Source organism: Tiliqua scincoides, chromosome 4 (genome assembly GCF_035046505.1).
Source record: "Tiliqua scincoides isolate rTilSci1 chromosome 4, rTilSci1.hap2, whole genome shotgun sequence".
Taxonomy (NCBI): domain Eukaryota; kingdom Metazoa; phylum Chordata; class Lepidosauria; order Squamata; family Scincidae; genus Tiliqua; species Tiliqua scincoides.
Genome location: NC_089824.1, coordinates 172,671,968 through 172,693,605, shown reverse-complemented (window position 1 = coordinate 172,693,605; position 21,638 = coordinate 172,671,968). Strand labels below are relative to the sequence as shown.

The window sequence follows — 21,638 nt, the reverse complement described above, 5'->3', positions numbered from 1 at the left end:
GGTGCTGAGGCAGCAAGAGCTGGCTGCTTCAATATGTATATTCTGACTGCCAGACAGACCTCCAGAATGGAACAGGTAAATATGCTGGGGACCTAGGGCGCAATTCAGAAGTGCAATCCAGAAGTCCCGTGCACAGGCTCAGAGGTGTCACAAAAGTGCTAATAAAGCATTTCCGTGCCACTGCAGGAGTTGAGAGGCTGGCACAGATCCAAGTAACCCCATGGGGCAGCTGTCATGTGACATAGGCTCAGGGGAATGAATTCCTCTTACTCTGAGTTGCGATGCAGTCAGCCCCAACCCTGCTCTGGATGCAATGCAGGCTGGCCGGCCGGCTGGCTCCAGAACAGGTTAGAATGGGGCTGCCCGTGTGTATGGCAGCTGCACCTGTGTAAATGCTAAACAGCTTTTCAAAACCAGGTATGCAAAATTAAGCAGAATTCTGCCAATGTTTTGGCAGTCAAAAAGCAACTCAGTAACTAGAAACTGGATTTGGAATTCTGATTTTTTTCAACCATAAAATGAGGATGAACTGCGTAAACAGCTCATCAGGAGTTCAGAAGACACACCCAAAGCAATCCAGTTCCATAAAAGGGTTCAAAACAGCAGATTCATTCCCTTCCTAGCATACATCCAGCCAGGCTGTACCTTGGGTAAGGCAACTGGAGTGGTTGCCCTGAGCACCCCTATTGGAGTGAATTTTCCTCCTTACCATGTGTGGGCCAGCCATCAGGCTGGCCATGAGAGTGGAGATGACAAGAGAAACCAGTAGCCGGTCAGGGAAGCAGTACCTTCCAGCTGCATGGAGCAGTTAGGCTCCACGTGTGACACCCCATGTCCACAGGACACAATATGCTGAAGGCCCCCTATTTGCAGGTGGCCTTCAGCACCTCCCCACACAATTCCCATGCCATAAGCAGCTGCTCAGGCCAGAGAGAAGTCCAACAGAAGCATCAACAGTGAACTTCCCCCTCCACAAGCCTATGGTCCTCTTGAGGGTGAAAGGAGGAGGAGATTTGCTAAACCCATTTCCTCCAAGCAGTTGGGTGGAGGGAATTAAGCTGGTGGAAATCTAACTCCAACTAGGCAGCCAAAATTATAGTATGGTTATAGTAAGATTCTTAAGTTAAAGTCCTATCCACATTTACCTGGGAGTAATCCCCAGTGACTATAATTGGACTTCCTTCTGAGAAGACATGTATGGGTCATGTATAGGACTGGACTCTAAATGACGGGCCTGTCCAAATAACCTTATTTTCAACTGTGGCACCAGGGAATTGTACATCTAATATGATGTACAAAATAGCCAACTATTGAGAAGGGGTGATTGTGAATCACAATTTATTTAGTGGTAGAACTATGTCTCAAGACAGACTGAATGGACTGGCTATGATAGCTATTAAAAAGTAACTATCAGAAAGTCTGAAGCAGTGGTTCTAACACACTTAGCACCAGGACCCACTTTTTAGAATGAGAATCTTGTCAGGACCCACCGGAAGTTATGTCATGACCAGAAGTGACATCATCAAGCAGGAAAATTTTTAACAATCCTAGGCTGCAATCCTACCCACTTAGCAGTCCTACCCACTACCCACTCCTTAGCCAGGAGCAAGTCCCATTTACTCTCATTGTTAAAAGAATATATATGGTAGCTTGTTAAAAGGACATGTCTGCAAAATTTCACCAAATGCAGTCACATACCATGGCAGCATCAAGCCTAATATATTAAAAATAAAATATTGAAGTGAATGGGGACCCACCTGAAATGGGCTCGCAACCCACAGTTTGAGAAACACTGGTCAAGTATAAGAGGATTTTATAAGAGAGTTAATTGTGGCAAAAGTCAAGAAAATTTGGAAAATAAACTGCTGTGATTCTCATGATTAAGCCTATGCGTTGTTTAATGATACTGATATTTTACTTGCTCCTAAAGTGCCAACATATCGCCACTGAATGTGTTTCATGACCAAAACAAAGTTGCTTTTCTTGAGAAATAACACATTAAAAAGTGACAATTCACAATCATTTCCCCTGCAGATGTGTAATCTATCTGAAAATAAAAGTCACATCTTTAATCCCTTCTTTTTATAACTTTTATGTACATGTATGTGGCCATAATAGGGCCCCACTGTACTGCATGAGTTGCCCTGGGCCCCACACCCGTCTAGGGATGACCCTATATCCAGCAAAACCTGTGCTGTCAGGCATGTGGTGGAACAAAAGCCAAATGCATGAGACTATGGGATCAACCACAGTACAAAATCACTATGGTCACTGCCAATGGAGAAAAACTATGAATATCTGAAAATGAATGCATGTAGCTTCTATTCATATTGCAACATTTTTTATTTATTTGCTTGCTTGCTTGCTTGCTTGTAAATTCTGTATCCAAATGCATTATGCAAATAAAACAAAATACGTTACACTACCTTCTGCCATTGATGGCTATAGGGATGGGAGACAAAAACTAATACACAGTACTAGAACTCCGTTACTAAATAGGCTTCCTCAGAGTTATAAGACGTCATGAGTTACTGTCCACACATGTTTAAGTTTCTCTCTAGCCATAAGGACTAGAAACACGTAGTTTTAAAAAAGCGTAAACTCTCAAGATGTTGAATTCCGCACTAGACACCAAATTCTGCACTTCTACAGTACTATCAGCAACATGTGGAATATTATCTGATTGTTTTATTCATGACGCAAGGCCATTCTTTTCATTTTGCTGCCATGTTTGTAAGGCTAACCTTCCATAAAATCACAGTGCAGCACTTTAATCACTGATCATTTTTATTGAAGATAAATAACTGATACTTAAAGTTACTGCTTTCTCTTCCCCGCCTTTGATCGCAGAGACAAGGCAACCTTCATTAGGACTGACCAAATTCTGTAAGAGGTATGTTATTCATTATCTACATTTTTAAAAGGCGCATTAAGAAGAGAGGCTGGGGAATAAAACACACCGGCCACGGCCTAATGAAACTGTCATTCAAGCAAGATGATTGCGCTTCCTGCCATGGTGTGATCTGAAGGGGACCTGTATTAGGCGACCTGTTTGGAGCAGCCCTTCAAAAACACCGCATTCAATTTCAAAGTGCTTGACTAAGGGAGTAGGTATGCATTTGCTTTGCTGGAAACTTTACTCGGTGTGAAATGATGAAATATTTCAGCGGAAATGGAGGATGAGAAGGTGGGGGGGGAGGTAAGGATGACTGTTTGCTAAGACCTAGCTATAAAACAAAAAAGGGCAGTTATAAATAGCCAAGCAGGTATCTTAGCCTCTCGCCCAGCTATAAATCTGTCCCCTGGGCTTCCCCACTGGGAAAGTGGGATTAGATGGCTGGTAATAACCCTTGGCTGCACAATCCTACAGTGTTTTCCAAGTAGCGTAGCCATGAGCAGAGGGTAATAGTGGCACTCACATGCAAAATGGCCTTAATGGTGTACTTATGTGTAGTTGCCCAGATGATAATGTTGAGATAGTTTTAAAGTATTTGCCCAATTCAGAAAAGATGCTAATACCGTACTAAGAACTTATGCTGATCTTTATTTATTTATTTATTTGATTTGTATTCCACCTGTCTCCCCAAAGGGCACCCAATCTGTTCAGTGCTATTTAATATAATTTATTAATTTATTATTTATTTTTCATATTTTTATCCTGCCTTTTCTCCAAAGAGCTTGGAGTGGTGTCCCCAGGTTACATCCCAGTTCTCTTCCAGAAGTCTGTCCAGAAGCTCAAATGTATAGAAGTTGGAACTTGCTCTCATTGGCTCATCATTATCCTGCTTTAGTGAAAGTACCGGAGTGGATAGATTGCACAATGAGGATATCCATAATGTGGACGTCCGTAAGTCAGATGTCCCTAAGTCAGGAACCCAGTGCATACATTAATAAGAAGCTTCAGCATGCATGCTGTCCAGCCCATCCACATAAAAGACAGGGACAAACTCAAGTTGTGCACTCTGCAAGGCCAAATTCCCATTATCAGTGCAGAAGAATCCCAAGGAAAGAAGTTACCTATCTCTAAACCAGTGTTTCTCAAATTGTGGGTCAAGACCTACGAGGTGGGTCGTGAGCCAATTTCAGGTGGGTCCCTATTCGTTTCAATATTTTATTTTTATTAGACTTGATGGTATGTGATTGCATTTGGGGAAATGTTACAGACCTGTACTTTTAACAAGTTACTACATATATTCTTTTAACAATGATTAGGGCACAATCTACTCAGAAGTAAGTCCTATTTTGTTCAATGGGGCTTACTCTCAGGAAAGTGTGGTTAGGACTGCAGCCACAGTCAATGGGACTTACTCCTAGGTAAGTGTGGGTATGACTGCAGCCTAGGATTGTTAAACATTTTTCTGCTTGATGATGTCACTTCTGGTGGGTCCTGACAGATTCTCATTGTAAAAAGTGGGTCCTGGTGCTAAATGTGCGAGAACCACTGCTCTAAACATTTATTTTCCCATGCACTCTGTTGCTGTCAAGCACAAAATATGCTTCTAAACAAAACTGAATCTTAGCCTACGATCTGTACTATCTTCTGTCTCAGTGATTTTCAAACTTTTTCATCTCATGGCACACTGCCAAGGCACTAAAAAGATCAAGGCACACCATCAGGTTTTTGACAATTGACAAGGCACACCATGCTGCCAGTGGGGGCTCACATCTCCCATTGGCCCTATTAAAAAATGACCTGCCCCAAATTCCTGTGACATACCTGTGGACCACTAGCAGCACACCAGTGTGCCAAGGCACAGTGGTTGAAAATGGCTGTTCTGTCTGCAGGGTCACACTTTCTTTAACAGCAAAACTAGAAGGTGTAGTGGTTTGGGAGTTGGACTTAAACCTGGAAAATCCACGTTCAAATCTCTGCTCAGGAATGAAGCTTCCTGGGTGATCTTGGGCCAGTCACTCTCAGCCACATCTACCTCACAGGGTTGTTGTGAGGACAAAAGAAGTGGAGGAACTATGTATACCACCCTGAGCTCCTTGGAGAAAGAGTGGCATAAAATGTGGAAAACAATGTACAAACAAATAAACCTGAATGATCTTGCTTCAAGCAATCCCTGAGGACTCATAGGTAGATAGCTAGATATTTTAAAAGTTATGTCCAAGGAGTAAGAAAGAGAAACTCCTATATGGCACAGTGGCAGTTCTGGTGCTTTTCCCACCAGGGGCTGCCTCCCCATCGGCCACCCCCTGACCTGGAAGTAATTGCGGTGACATCACTGCGTCACCACAATTACTTCCATGCTGCCTCCTCCTTTCCCCCTTTCTAAAAAAAGGGGGGAGGAAGGAGGTTTCCCAGGTTGCAATGGAGCCTTTTGCATTGCTGTTGGCTTATAGTAAGACACCGTCATGTGATAACCTACTGATATTTGTGGCTTTCTAAAAAGACTGTGTGAAATGGGATTATTTCGTGAATCCTTAGTAGAGTCAAGTTTTGAACCAGAGACTTCCTGCTTCATTGCCCAGACTCTTAGCCACTACTACTAGCAAATGGCATGAGGGAGTATAGAGAGCTGGCACTCATCACAGACGGCCCTAAGAGATTCTACAACACGCACACAGTCTTATTCCACAGAACACTGACCAGCACAGTGGAGTAAATATCTTAAGCCATCTGTTCCCAACATTGCATATACGTAATAGGGATCAAATGTATACACCTGTGGGCTGGGCAGAAATGGGTTAAATGAGAAGTAATATAAAATAAAATTTTCAATTAAATAATTTTTTTAGCACTGAGTATAAAGGGAAATCTTAGTTCAATAAAACAAATGTTAGAGTTCACACTCCTAAAACTGAATCATGATAATCTTTCAAACTGGAATTAAAGACTGGTTTTCTACAGAAAAGGCAAGAGGAAAATATGTGACTTTTGCGGTTAGGCATTATAAAAGGCATAATATTTCATGCATTATACATGCCAATGTGGGCTTTCTACTGTATCCAGGGACTATTTAGTCATCACAGGGGCTAGAATCCAGGAGATGGCATTACCAGAATCATCCACTGAGCCCATATGGATGATCTTATATGTCTATTTTATGCTCACCAATAACCTTCAGTGTTTTTAACTCTCAGATTCTAAATTTTTATGACTCTACCAATCCAACAGCATAGATATTTACTTTCCACACATAAAGACACCCTTTTGCCAAATAGCTACTCTCTCTCGCTTCTGTAAGACACTTGTTAGAACCCAATCCCATGGCTAGAGATGTTTGAAAACAGTTTTATTTTACTCAGAAGTAAGTTCATTGTGTTCATTAAGACTTAGGGTCCAATCCTACTCAGCGCGTGCTGGCACACCACTGGCGCAGTTGTGGGCCCTAGCGCCGGTGCTCCGCTAGTGTTAGTCCGGCACTGGGTTAGCGCCAGTGGAGTACCAGAGCTCCGCTGCTCGGCGGTCACACAGACTGCCAAGCAGGGGAGAGGTAGGTGGGAGAAGGTGAAAGTCCCCTCCTCCCGAGGAGGAAGCAGCGGCTGCCTGGAGCATGCTGGATGCAGTGGCAGTCTCTTTCCGCGCTGCTGCAGCTTCACACACCAGGCAGCTGGGCTGCCCTTCTGTAATTCTATCTTACTCACCAGAAAAACACACCTCTCCCTATGTCAGTTTACTTGGACAAAAATACCACTTGATTCAATGAAACCTTGCTCAATGAGCAAAAGAATGGCAACAGGATATAGGTATCTTGTGTTCCTTAAGGCATCTGGTGGGCCACTGTGAGATAACAGGAAGCTGGACTAGATAGGCCTTTGGCTTGATCCAGCAGGCTCATCTTATGTTCTTGTGTACCTACAGCTCAATCCAAAGTATGTTTACTCAGAACTAACTTCTACTATGTTCAGTGGGGCTTACTCCCAGGTAAGTATGTATAACGTTGCAGCCTCAGGCAAGCCTGTAGTGCAAAAGGCATGTAGGTTTCATGGTCAAAGCATGCTTCTTCTTAGAATCTATCATTTCAAATCAATGTGTTTGATAACAGTTAAGCTATTGCAACCAGTCAGTAGGTATGCTTGGTTATGAATGTATGAATTTCAAAATCTGAAATTACATTCTTTTTTTCTTGGTGATTTAAATAATTTAAACTGCCTTGATTTAAATCAACTCATTACCACAATAGTAGCTGGGTGAAAAGTTGAACTTTCCAATCAGCAGATACTGTAGTTTAATGTATGGGAAAATAGTATGTCCTGCCACATAAGAGCTACCTCCTGGAAAAAATATCTGAATTCTTCACAACAAATGAGTAATAACTCTGCATTTGTAGCACTATAAGCTGATTGTCTGGAAAGGCTCATATGTGAATGAAAGTTATGACTGAATCAGAGATACAGAATGCAGCATGTCCTAAAAACTGAATGATTGGATGGATCAATAATGCAGCTTAGATGTAAATAAACACCATCACATAACCGAAGAAAGCCCAGAGAGTTGAAAGAAGGGAAGAGGGGGCTCAAAGACAAAACAAACAAAAATAGATGCAAGAGCTACTAGCTCATACATTTTAGAATTCCACTTGGAAAATAAAAAAGCTAATCATTATTCCATATGAGGAAAATTAATGATGAGGCTTGGCAGATCTTCAGGATCAAGCTTGTAGACTGTGATCTTAAGCACATTATTTGAAAGTTCAATTGACGTTAGTAAGATTTAGTTCCAAGTTTATTTGCTTAGAATCCAGGCGCCAGTCTTTCTGAGCCATAATTCTGTTTATGCAACATAAACGTAACCATACTGAATGGATGATCTGGGAATATCAACTGGTTGTAACATACTCAGTTATTGCCACAGTTGAGGTCATACATGACCCAAACCTATGTTAACTAGGGAAGCTGGAGAAGAAGAGGCAAATTTAAGTGGGTTATTGGCTGAAATGGGAGTATGATCACTTGGGCTGTTACTGCAAAGGGCCTTTATAAATTATCCAGTGAAGCCGAAGACTAGTTTGACAATCTCTTCGTTCCAGCAAGGAATTGTCCTGTAAAAACTCTGCACAGAATACTTCCTGAGAAGCTCAGCAGATGCTTTCAAAGTCAAATATCTGAGCTGCTTTTAATTTCATTTTCTAAAATTTTTCAGTAAGAGTAAAAATATTTACAGCAATTTGTGGCTTGATCACTTCCTACATGGGACTACTTAAAATTAATCGGCTGTCAAGCTGCATAAGCATCTGAAACCAGTAAAGCTTCTATCTTTCTCTGATGTTTTTATTATTCCAAAACACACACAAATCAAATATGTGGAGTTTTCTTTCATTCTGACAATTGCTCTCAGGCCGAGATCTTATAATGCCAAGTTTTCGGTTGGAACACACTGTTGTGTTCAAATACTAATCTTTCCAGCCCTTCCCAGGAGATCTGTGGATAATACAGGCAAGACAAGACAGCAGCTATCCTGGTGCAAGCATCAGACTTCCTCATTCAAGGCATTAAAATACTATAATTGCCTTTGTTGTAAGTATACATAAGAGTGTACATGCCTGATGGAAAGCAAAACATAGAATGCAACCAACTGTGGCATATATATCTGTGGCAATTACTGCATATGGAATTAAGGGCCCAATCCTATCCAATTTTCTAGAGCTGATGCAGTTGTGCCAGTAGGAAGTGCGCTGCATTCTGCGGTGGGAAGTCAGTCATTGGAGCCTCCTTAAGGTATGGGAACATGTGTTCCCTTACCACAGGGCTGCATTGTGGCTACACCAGAGCTGGAAAGCTGGACAAGACTGGGCCCTAAGTAGAGATGAACAAACATGCCTATGATAAACTGTTTCAAACCTTTATTGATTGATGCAGTTGTATTGACATTAGTATACACTTTAAAAATGAAAGTTTTTATATTCAAACGCACACCCCTCCCAATACTGAAACACACCATTCCAGAGTTTATAGAAATCACCATACATTCTTGCATTATTTTAGTCTCAGCACTAACCCTTTATTCTGTTAGCAATTAAGTTTTTAAATAATGTATTACATGCACCCACAAGTTTCATACATGCAGTACACTCACAACTAACTCCTGCATCGTAGATTAAATTAACAGAAGTTAAAAGTATTCTTGTTACACTAACCCTAAAGATTTTGAAACATATTGGGAACCCAGCTGATATTCATGCACCTTTTCAGCTAAAAGAAAATCTTAATTTACAATAGGCCACATACAGAAACTGAAATGCAGATGCGTTCCAACAGCCCTAGCCAACAGCACCAGGAATCTTTTGCACTGTGCTTGTGCAACTATTCCACTTCTGTCTTGTTGGGGCATATCTAGGCACAACAGTGGGAGATCCATGGTCAGATTCCTACTTTTTTAATAGCAGCAATGGGAGTGGGGTGGGGAGACTAAATGAAATCAAGACTGTAGCGGTGCTGGGGACAGGGGCTTAAATCTTTTCCCTGTGACATTATCTTGATGAAACTCACCCCCCTTCAGTGCCTATTGGTCCTGCAACAGACAGGTACTGTTAAGAGCAGCTCTGACTGGGAAGAGATTTTTACTGAGAAAATGGCACTAGGGTAAAAATAAAAGATCTCCTCTTGCTATCACATTTAGTTTGACCCTTAGAAAGGGAGAAGGTTTGAGCTGCTCCTCTGAACTCTTGGTCTGGACTGGAGCAAAGAATATAGCTATTGTCATTCCTTTGAGCATATCCATACTGGACTTTCTGCACTGTCAGTTTTGAACTTCAACAGGAAGTGTGGGAAGTAGTGCCCCCCCAAAGGTGCATGAAGTTGCACTCTGTTTTTTAAGACAATCCTCCACGGGGACTGTGCTATTCATGCCAACAGTCAGATTCTTCAAGTCTGCTAGATGCACTAGCACGGATTGGTGCAAATGAATATTTATGTTGTGTTGCTTGTGGGATCAGGTACATATAATTGGTGCATCCGAGTGCCACCAAATCATGCACCCTTTATAAGCTCCCATCAATGGGAGCTTCTCTTCTAGAGCAAAAGGAGATATGGTGGTTCCCAACATGAACTGCAGTTAAAACCTCCTTCCATTCCTGTTGTGATCCTGATCCTGAGTCGTTGTCCTGATCCTGATCCTGAGTAGCTGATAAAAACATAACCCATGCAGGGTCAATTGATAAGCCTACTGTCATATGTAGTTTGATGCTTAGAGGGCAGGAAACCGAAAATTTGGGTCAGTTAACACCAGCAGCGGACCTCCCCAGTCCCACCCCCGGGACAAAGGTCTGCGATGGTTCCCCCCCATAGATTGTCACCGCCCCCCCATGTGAAAATCCATCCCTCCACTCACCTGAGGCTCACAGAGCCTCATACGACCCAGAGCTGCATCAGGAAAGCCTCTGTGAGGTTCCCCAACTCTATAAACTGTGCTTCCGCGAAACAGGAAGCACAGTTTTCAACCCCAATGGGAGTCTCAGAGAGGCTTCCGCAGGGTTCTAGAGGTTCACTCCTGGGGCACTTGTCCCATGAGACTTAATGGTAGGTCCACAGCTGGCCAACACACATTTCAGAGAACAGATGTGTAAGGGATGAAAAGTTTAGAAAGCAAGGTGTAGAAAGGATGAGATAAAGGTATATGTTCAATTTAGAAGAAAAAAAAGATTTAAGGAGAGACAGGGCAGGACAGTTTAATATTGAACATATTATATATACAAATTATACAGCAAAAGGGAACTCTTCTTCACTACATTATCTGAAAATTATGTAAATTACAACATGGTGGATTTAAGATAAATTTGGGAGGAGAAGAACTTTCTAAGAATAGTTCATGGATGAAAATGGCAGGGGGAAAAATGGAGAAATCACCTCTCACGTTATCTGTGCTCCCAAATAAAATAATCTGTCAAGGAGCTCTAGGTACCAAGTATCCAATTTAAGGGCAAAAGGCTGTACAAACAGATTTGTGGAAGCTCTAGGAACTGTAAAGGTGCAATTCGCAATACATCACTGATCCAGATCTAACAAATTTGAAAGCTGACAATGACACATAAATTTGTGTTTGTGTAAATTATGTATCCCCCACAAAGAATATGTTAATTCCCCCAGTCAGAAGTGACTACAGTTCACCTATGTTCGTTACCAGGTTAACCAGCATATTACATTTAACTCACTTGACACAAAGTGACAGGCTGTGCTGCACAACCTGTTGTTCGGGGACCGTACAATTTCCAAACCCCAACTCCCTTCAAATGTACCAGCCTATAAGAGCCCAATCCTATCCAACTTTCCAGTGTCAATGCAGGCATGCTAGAGTGGCGTGCATTGTATCCTGTGGTGGAGAGACAAAGAGGCCTCCTCAAGGTAAAGGGACATTTGTTCCCTTACCTCAGGGCTGCATTGCAGATGCATCAGCTCTGGAAAGTTGGATAGGATTGGGCTGTTAAGTCAACCACTGGGCCACAGCACATTGCTGTGCATGGTCTGCAGGTGTGCTGTGGGAGGTTGGAGGAAGGTCATTTACTAGTAGGGTGATTGGGGGATGTGAGTCCCCCACCACCAGAAGTACAGTGTGCCTTGTCAATTGTCGAAAATCTGGTGATGTGCCATCACAATTGTAGCACCTTCTCAGTTTGCCATAAGATGAAAAAGGTTGGACAATGCTGCTCTTGAGTAATCTGGGCACAGCTGGACCTTTGGGACAATGTAAAATCATCCAAAAATGATAGGCTATGAGTGAAATTCTAACCAACTTTCCAGTACCGAGGTAGGGGCAATGCAACTCTGAGGTAAGGGAACAAACATTGCCTTACCTTGAGGAGGCCTCCATTACCGCCGCCCAACTGCAGGATGCAGCTAATGTCCCACTGGTACAGTTATGCGAGCACTGGAAAGTTGGTTAGGATTGTGCCCTATATTAAAGACTTGCAACTATATAGGGCTGAAGTGATTTCCCTCATTTCTTGCACTTTGGAAAGGTGAAATCATTTCAGAAGATTTTTTTTGTCTTCTCTTCCCTACACTATTGCTTTCATAGAGTTAGAAGTAATTAGATATTCAGCTATCATATTTTATCTGTCTTGACCATAAGCTGTAATTGGTATTGCAGCGAGATGGAAAAATGTAAGCTCCCATACATTATAAAGCCTCTTGCATAGGAAACCTCCTGCCTAGAAGGTCTAGTCCTCATCAATAATGCATACACATACACTTTCAGCCAAAGCTTGCAGCATGGTTTTCACCTACCTATGCATGTCTTCCCATCAGAGTGCAGCACAAACTTCACGTGGCACCCGCACTTTGGCCCCTGATCTGTGTCATCACAAGTGTGCTGGCATCCTCCATTACCATAGTTGCAAGTCACTATAAGGAACAAGAGAAATAGCAAACAGTAAATGGCAGCTCCCAATCATTAGCTACAAACAGGGCCCAATCCTATCTAACTTTCCAATGCTTATGCTGCTACAATGCAGCCCCACGGTAAGGGAATGTTTGTTCCCTTACCATGAGGAAGCCTCCGTGACTGCCCTCCCCCACTGCAGGATCCAGTGACTACCCTGTTGGCACAGCTGCATCAGTGTTGGAAAGTTGGATAGGACTGGGCCCAAAGTCAATTACACAGGAAAGCAGAGTTCAAGTTTTCAAGACACTGGAAATGTCAATCCAGATCAAACTAGGGGCCCGATTCTGAGCCTGTGCTATAAGGCACATTTGTGAGCCTTACTGCGGGCCCTCTGCCAGAGGTAGCCCAGCACGAGCTCATGCTGGTCCAGCTTCAGCAATGGGTCTGCTTTTCTGTTGCCTGGAGGTCACCTGGAATGCCGAGTGGCAGAGAGGTGAGTGGGGGTGTGAAGGGAAGTGCGGAGGCGGCGTTCTGGGTCAGGGGGAGGCGGGGGGAGGCGGGAGGAGGGCAGGGCAGAAAAGGGAGCAGGACAGGAGGGGGCGGAGCTCTGCTCCACCAGATCCTGAGCCCCGTGTCGGGATGCATGGCCCGACATGGAGTTCTCCGATTCTGCAGCAGCTCCAGAGCTGCCATAGAATCAGTTAGCCCAATTGCAGGACTATTTCCTTTACTCAGGGGAAGAGGACAAATGTCCCCTTCCCTACACCATTGCCTGAGGGGACGGTGGCGGTCGCCCGGGACATGGTGGATGCTGCAGCAGCTGTTTTTGCCATCACTGTAGCCCCCTGCTCCAGGCAGCTCAGGACTGGGCTGCAGGTGGTTTCTGCATTCCAAGGTCAAACATCAAATCGTACAGACCAGTTGCTTAATTATCCCAGCATTCCCAATACTTTTATATTAAATTGGGAACCCTCCATGCTATCCCAAACATCCGCACTCTAGATCCTCTTAATTCCTGGTAAATGTCTTACTGCACAATTAGATGTGAAGGAAAGCAACTGAGGAAAAAGAAGTCACAGGATGTACGTATTTTCTTATTCTATTATCATTGGGAGGAACTGAAGTAACAATGTGTAACCTCAGATTCCCCATCCCTAACATGTCAATGAGCAGAGGATCAGGGCAAACTATGAACAAGTACCACATAGGTTGCAGAGATTAAGTGTACACTCCTGGAAAAAAATATCACCACATGGAAGTTCCTTTAGGCCACCCAGGACTCTGTTTTATCAAATTCAAAAGATCAAATTTTAAAATAAGGAGTTACAAGCATAAGGAAACCACTAGAGCATTAAATTTCATTGATATAAAATCTACATCATAATTATCCCACATTCCTTATCTAATTTACCTTTCAGGCATAAATAAGGCAATTTAATTAAAAGACTACTTAAGAATAAAGAACCTGCATATAATTTCTGACTAAAATGAATCAAATTTTGAAAAGTCACAATAATATTCAAGCAAGCAGTGAGTTTGCAGTAATTAACCCACTTAAGTGAAGGTGTGTCTCATCCAGACCAGCAGTTCTTCGCATGATCCACTATTACAAAAACTGCACCAATGGGAGTGGATGCACACTGTGCCAAATTCTGCAATTTGCTCACTTCCTAGTTTTCTTGCACAACAGCTTGTATTGCCATAAAGAGGTATTCTGCATGACTAATGCATAGAAAAGTCTAATACTAACTCTTTCTCTGGCCTTTACCTATCTGCCCTCCTTAATTTCTATTTAAATGGTGATTTTGCCTCTGTGCTCCTGTATACCTGTTCAAATAACTTCTTCCATCAGAATGCTGTATCAAATATTTTGGGTACAAATACACTCATGGATACAACTTAGCAAATCTGATTTTTTTTTTTAAATGAAAAAAGCAGAGCCTGCAGTTTTGGTGAAAAGGATTAAGCAGCATTTCTCAAACAGTGGGTCAGGATCCACTAGGTGGGTTACGAGCCAATTTCAAGTGAGTTCTCATGCATTTCAATGTATATTTAATTTTTAATATATTAGACTTGATACTATCATGATATGTGACTGCATTTGGTGAAATAATAATAATAATAATAATAATAATTTTTATCCCGTCCTTCTCCCCAAAGGGACCCAGGGCGGCTAGTTTTACAGATTTACAGAAATTACATTTACAGAAATGTTACAGATCTGTACTTTTAAAAGGCTACTATGTATATGCTTTTAACAATGATAGTCAATGGGGCTTACTCCTGGGTAAGTGAGGATAGGATTGCAGACTTTAGGATGCTTGGGCAATTTTTTTTTTAAACAGATCAGAAACTGCTTGGGAGGGTTCTTCTTTATTTTAAATAAATTTTTAAACTTATACTCATTGTGAACTTTTAATTTACTTAGGGTGCAATCCTAACCAACTTTCCCACACTGGCATAGCTGTGCCAGTGGGGCATGTGCTGCATCCTGCAGTTGAGTTGCAGTCATGGAGGCCTCCTCAAGTTAAGGCAATGTTTGTTCCCTTATCTTGGAGTTGCATTGCCCTTATGTCAGTGCTGGAAAGTTGGTTAGGACTGCGACCTTAATTTTTGTCATATGGGAGTGTTAAAAATTTCCCTACTTGATGATGTCACTTCCAGCCATCACTTCCAGGTTAATGACATCACTTCCGGTGGATCCCGACAGATCACCATTCTAAAAAATGGGTGCTGGTGCTAAAACGTTTGAGAGCCACTGGACTATAGTATATGATACAAGTTGAATTTGAGTGCCTTGCTCCTTCATGGATAAATCTGTCTTGCTCCTTCATGGATAAATCTATTAAGCATTCATCTTTGTTTTAAAGTTTAAAAGTTGCAGTTTATAATGCATGAAAAATCTCAATTTAAAAAAAATCCACCAGATATTAGTTCCCTATAGACTCATGACAGAGTATCCTGGAAGATACATACGCTTGCAATCTCGTTGGTTCTTGGTGAGTTCAAAGCCAGGTCGGCATTCACAGGCAATGCCGCCCTTTGGAGTCTCACGGCATATGTGGGCACAACCATGATTCTTGTTCATGCAATTCATTCCTTCTAAAAGAGAAAAGAAACAACATAAAAGCTACCCATAAGGTGTCAAGGAAAAAAAGGAAGGCTTCTCGATACATACTTCAACTGTGAAAAGGTCAGATGACAACTTCTGGAGCTCTTAGGTGATTACTATTACATTTATTTAAATATATGTATTAAGTATTTTTCTACCCTGCCTTTCTCTACTTATATCTGCGCCCAAGGTGGCTCACATAAAAACAAGAATACACAATAATTACATAAAAACAAGACATAAACATCTAAAAACACCTTAAGACACTGGCAGCAAGCTAAGAGCTAAAAGCAAAGACTAAAAAGCAACAGCACAAAATTTCATAAAACCATCAGAGTTCATATTACCATTAGAGTTGGTAATAAAAGTAGACATATAATATTAAACAAACAATTAACCTCTCTCAACTAGACAAATGCAAAACAAAATAAAAATGTTTTTATACCACACCGTAATGCTTCAAGGGACACTTTGTAACTTGCACATGAGGGAGTTTTATAGCTGTAGTGCCACAACTGAGAAGGTCCAACTTCTCATTGCCACCTGTTCACTTCCATGGGGGGGGGGGCAGCACATGCCACAGGTCCCCCTCTGAAGATCTTAGACGATGGACTGAAATGTATGACAGGAGGTACTCTAGTCCAAAGCAGTAAAAGCTTTAAAAAGCAAAACCAGCACCCTGAATTAGGAAATGAACTTGCAGCCAGTGTCGGAGCATCGGTCTAACAGAATCAAACTGGGCTGCCATGTTTTGCACTTGCAGAAGTATCTGGACCCTCTTCAAGGGCAGCCCCAAGTAGAGCGTGTTCTAGTAATCTAAATGAGACAACACCAAGGCATGGACTGCTTTGGTCAGGTCCGATGAACTCAAGTACAGCTGGTGCTCCAGATGCAGTCAGAGCTAGGCAAAGGCCCCCCTGGTCGCAGCCATCACCTGGAGCTCCATGAGTAGTAGTGGATCCAGAAAGTCCCCCAAGCTGAGCACCTCCTTTTGCAGAGGGGGTGCAACTCCCTTTCAGAACAAGTCAATATTCTAGCACCTGCATTGTGGATTTCTGGACCAAGAGGACCTCTGTTTTGTTCAGATTTAATTTCCCACACCCAGTTCTCAGTTTCCTCCAGCAGTGCTCCAAGACCTCAACAGATCCTCTAGTATTTGGTCAAAAGGAGGGATAGAGCTGGGAGTCTTCTGTATACTGATGATACCCCATTCCAATTCCCCACATCCCCAAACCACCCCTCCTCCTTCCCGTGGGGGTCAGATAGAGGAGGCACTGTACTACAGTCAGCCCAACTTACCTGCGATAAACTCATGTAAATTCAAGTAAGGCATCCCTCCCTATCCATGTGTCCTGTATCTGCGGTTCCCCTACCCCTGCACTTATCTGTCTTCCTCTGCAGGGCACTTCCATTTGCAGCCCTTCCTGTTACAGAATGTTAGAGGAGGAATGCAAGAAGCAGGAAGCAGGAAGTAATTCACACTGCAAACAAAGAGACATAAGAAACAATGCTCGGCGCATAAAGAACACAAAGGGTTTGCCTTTATCCACGGGTTTCAGTACCTGTGGGCAGGGGGGAACAAAGGGTATCCCCCACGGATATGGGGAGCTCTTGTATATGCGCCCCCCAAAGACAGAGAAAAACAACAGTTTAAATAGTATAGGCAAATCCACCTGTCATTCCACTTACTCTGGTTCTGCCACAGAGTGAGCCTGAAATGGGAGAATGAAGCTGCTTTCCCCTCAGTCCCCACATGTCTTTCATAATGAGCTTTTAGTTTTTAAAGAGAGACTATGGATTCGTTGGTTTTAAGGACGTTTTGACTACATGCAATTTTGGCTTTACATGCTGACCTAGAGCATAACTCTCGCATTAAGATGTGGACCGACTACAGCGGCAGACCTAGCACTGAGCAAATGGGGCAAATACCCTGGGCACTGAACCTAGTGCGACTCTAGGACTGCGTGGGAAGCCTTCTGAGGCTTCCGATGCAATCAGAAACAATACTTCCAGAAGTACTGTTCTAGAAGCTTCCAGGACACTTCCCCAGTCGGTCCTGGAGTCGCACAAGACTCTGCTGTGCAGGGTTAGTATGAGGAGCAGCACTGCGTTGGGAGGCAGCATCACAGACCTTTGCTCCAGGTGCAGCGAGGGGTAAATCTGTTACTGACCAACTGTACATGGAAAAGTTCAGCTGGATGGCTCTCCACAAAGAGAAAAAAAGACTTCTTTTCTGCCATTACCACCACAGAATAGGCTAAAATGAGCTCTAGCTCGTTGCTCACAGTTCCACATTAAACCAAGAAGCCACCTTGGCTTTACGATGTGGCAGAGGCCACTCAAGAGCTATTTTCTTATTTTGTAGGTTGGCCAGAGCTTCAAGAAAGCTAAGTATCTTTTGCTACACTGCAATAAGTCAACAGTTGAGACTGCAAAGCCCACACTAGACCCTGGCAGTAGCCAAGTGGGCAAGTATAGGCTGAATTTCACTGCATTACTGGCTTCAAAGGAGTAAAACTATGGAAACAGCACACCTGATTCTCCTTAATTAGAGCCATCTGGATGCTCCCATTGAATGCAAGGAAATACCTGGCTAAAGGGATTAGCCAGCATCTGGGCACCAATTTCTGCAATTTTGGAAAGTAATCCCAGGCTGTGAGGAAAAATATGCTGGGAAAGTACTTCCTGAACATGCTAGAAAAACTAAACCACCTGATTTCTTCTGGGTTTCAATAGCAACTTAAGACTAATTCATTAAAAAAAATAACAATTAAGTATATACTGTAGAAAATTAATAAAATCATATGAAAATACAATATGAAACAGAGTAAAATAATCTAACATAAAAGCTTAATATATCAAATAGACAAAGTGCTCTCACCAAAACCTAATCACCCTCCTGCAAAACATTTCCTAAAAGCGGTTTTTGTCCTTCTAAAAGCTTATAGACTACTCGGATACTTTCTCAAGGTAAGACATTTAAAAATGCAAAAATCCTATTTTTCATACATTTCTGGTTACTAATCTAGGCAGGTAGGTGTGGGGGGGGACTACGGCTGCATTCCCTAGTATTTCACTCTATCGCCACCACTCCACAGTGCCCAAAGCGAAGTGCCCACCCTCTCCTCCTATGCACCTCGAATCAGAATATTCTTTTTTCATTTTCCCATTCATTAGCTCCATCCAGTCATTCGAATTAGCTAAACCTTTCCTTCATCTTACCACTAGCCTAGGACCCCGTTACCCTCCATACCTTTGGCTGTAGTCCTCAATGATGCTGGAGACAGCCAGCTAAGACAGACAGCCCAAAACCCCAGTGCTGTTTTCCCAGGAGGGGTCAAAAGGCCCTCAGGCTCTCTCTGTACTGTAAATCTGCCAAAGGCAGCATTAGCTGCAGACACTGCTGTCTGGCCCATCGAAGCTGCAAACAAAACAGGGTGCTGCTGACTCATACCCCTGGATTGTTTGTGCTTTGTTCTGGCATGAAGGACACTGAGTTCTGAGCCCTAGCATCCATCTCTCCATGTCGGCCACCCACCAAAACCAGAAATCAGAGCCAGGAGGGCCATGCCCCTTGCATCATGGCCTGGGAGAGCTGAAGCATTCAGGCCATAGGGATTGAGTCTGCCTGCCTTGTTGCACAAGGCAGATGTTAGGGTTTGATTAGGAGAAACAGCATTACTGGGTAACCCAGACCTACCAAAGAATGTTGAGTCCAAGTTCTACCTCCTAAGGCCACAATGCTATGCATGCTTATGTGGGAGTGAGTCTCAGTGAACACTATTGTACTTATTACTGAGTACAGGCGGTAGCAACACACAGGCTTCATAGAGAGTCATCCGACTAAAATAATGTACCCTGAGTGAATGGGCAAAGACCAAAGAAAGTCATTGACTTTCGGATAATCGGATTTGGAAGCTCCCATGTATTGGCAACCTTCAGTCTCGAAAGACTATGGTATCGCGCTCTGAAAGGTGGTTCTGGCACAGCGTCTAGTGTGGCTGAAAAGGCCAATCCGGGAGTGACAATCCCTTCCACACCGGGAGCAAGTGCAGTCTGTCCCTGGTCTGTCTCCCTGGCTATGGGCCTTCCTTCTTTGCCTCTTAGCCTCAGACTGTTGGCAAAGTGTCTCTTCAAACTGGGAAAGGCCATGCTGCACAGCCTGCCTCCAAGTGGGCCGCTCAGAGGCCAGGGTTTCCCACTTGTTGAGGTCCATCCCTAAGGCCTTCAGATCCCTCTTGCAGATGTCCTTGTATCGCAGCTGTGGTCTACCTGTAGGGCGCTTTCCTTGCACGAGTTCTCCATAGAGGAGATCCTTTGGGATCCGGCCATCATCCATTCTCACGACATGACCGAGCCAACGCAGGCGTCTCTGTTTCAGCAGTGCATACATGCTAGGGATTCCAGCACGTTCCAGGACTGTGTTGTTTGGAACTTTGTCCTGCCAGGTGATGCCGAGGATGCGTCGATACCAAGACCTGGATCTTGGTATGTTCCAAGCTCCCAGCAACTTGGATATGAGAAATATGGAGCCAAACAATAGCCTTTCATTTGTTAGAATCTGCTATCCCTGAATCAGAGGATAGTAAAAGATGAAGGTAGTGATAAATCATGTAAAACCATAAGAATCATGAAATGGTTTTTATGCTTAATTGATCAGGACTGACATCCTTGCAAAAGACAAGAGTAGTTGTACCAACTGCAAATCCCTAGAGCAGATATTTGTTCCACATTCTAACTTGTAAAGGAATGCACTAGTTCCACATTCTAACTAGCGAAGGATTGTTTTTTAAGTGGGTAAATCCTCTCTGTATCATCTTTTGCGGGTACCACTCTTTATTGATTTATTTTTCACATGTTTATATCACCCTTCCTCCATGTAGCTCAGAATGGTGTACACGATTCCTTCCCTCCTTTTGTTCCCCACCAACAACCCTCTGAGGTAGGTTAGGCTGAGAGCTAGTGAATAGCCCAGGGTCACCCAGAAAGTTTCATGGCTAAGCAGGGATTTGAATTCAGATCTTCCTGGTATAAGCCCAACACCAGAACCACTACACCATCCTGGCTCTCCAAGTGCAGGTGTACTCACAATGCATTCTGTGGTAACACTGAGGAGCCACAGTATGACCAGGAAGAGGCTGCAGACAGCTCAGAAAACTGCATGCAGTCTTCAAAAAGCAGTGGTTTTGCTGTGCAAAGGGAGGCAGAGCTATTTTTGGCTTTCCCCTTTACTTTCCCAAGGGTACATAAGAAGAGCCCTGTTGGATCAGGCCAAAGGCCCATCTAGTCCAGCTTCCTGTATCTCACAGCAGCCCACCAAATACTTCAGGGAAACAGTAGACAACAGACACAACCTGCGTCCTAGTGCCCTCCCCTGCATCTGGCAATCAGAGGCAGCCTACCTCTACCTTGCACATACCTACCATGACTTGTAACCCATGATGAACTTTTCCTCCAGAAATTTGTCCAATCCCCTCTTAAAGGCATCCAGGCAAGATGCCATCACTACTTCCTGTGGCAAGGAGTTCCACAGACTAATTACATGTTGCGTAAAGAAATATTTTCTTTTGTCTGTCCTAACTCTCCCAACACACAACTTTACTGGATGTCCCCTGGTTCTGCTATTATGTAAGAGGGAAAAGAGGGTGTTCCAGGTATCCACAGAACGACAGATAACTGAACCATGGATGCTGAATCTGCAGATACCAGGATATGCCTGTACAGACATTTTTAGAAGTGGATTATAACAAACAAACAAACAAACAAACCCATGATTAGGCCATTCATGGGATAATAGGATCAACAACACAGCACAACCAAGTCAGTGTGAACTACAGCTTGCCGATTAAAGCTGCAATCCTAACCACAGTTTCCTGAAAGTACGCCCAATTGAACAAAATAGGACTTACTTCTGAGTAGACCTGGTTAGGATTGTGCCCGAATTATATTAATGTAGTGGTAGTATTCAAGAGTTGGAGTTTCAGGGCAGACACCTGGAGAACTAATACAAAAACAAAGTCTATGAATACTCTTCATCCTGAATCAGCAACAGAAAAACACACCAAGGTAAATCACTACGAAACATGTCTGGGAAAATTTGTTTTTACCACCTCAGCTGCTTCCCTGTCTCTAACTCAATTGGCCTGTTCCACCAACACTTTTTCCTTTCCTCAAATTTATGCTAGTTCTTTCCCTGCTTGGTGTAGCAGTCTTGTGGAAATTAGCTGAATGCTCTCTCTCCCCCCCCCCTTCCCCACCTGA

At 43.1% G+C, this 21,638-nt stretch overlaps 1 protein-coding gene across 1 annotated transcript in view; it reads right to left on the bottom strand.

Annotated features, from left to right (window-relative positions):
• SCUBE3 (signal peptide, CUB domain and EGF like domain containing 3) overlaps nucleotides 1–21,638 on the bottom strand; it is a 140,500-nt gene that overhangs the window by 54,855 nt on the left and 64,007 nt on the right. The window contains exons 5-6 of the mRNA XM_066624776.1: nucleotides 15,242–15,367; nucleotides 12,169–12,285 (exon numbers count right to left, since the gene is read on the bottom strand). Coding sequence (XP_066480873.1) covers nucleotides 12,169–12,285; nucleotides 15,242–15,367 — 243 coding nt within the window. The remainder of the gene's footprint in view (nucleotides 1–12,168; nucleotides 12,286–15,241; nucleotides 15,368–21,638) is intronic.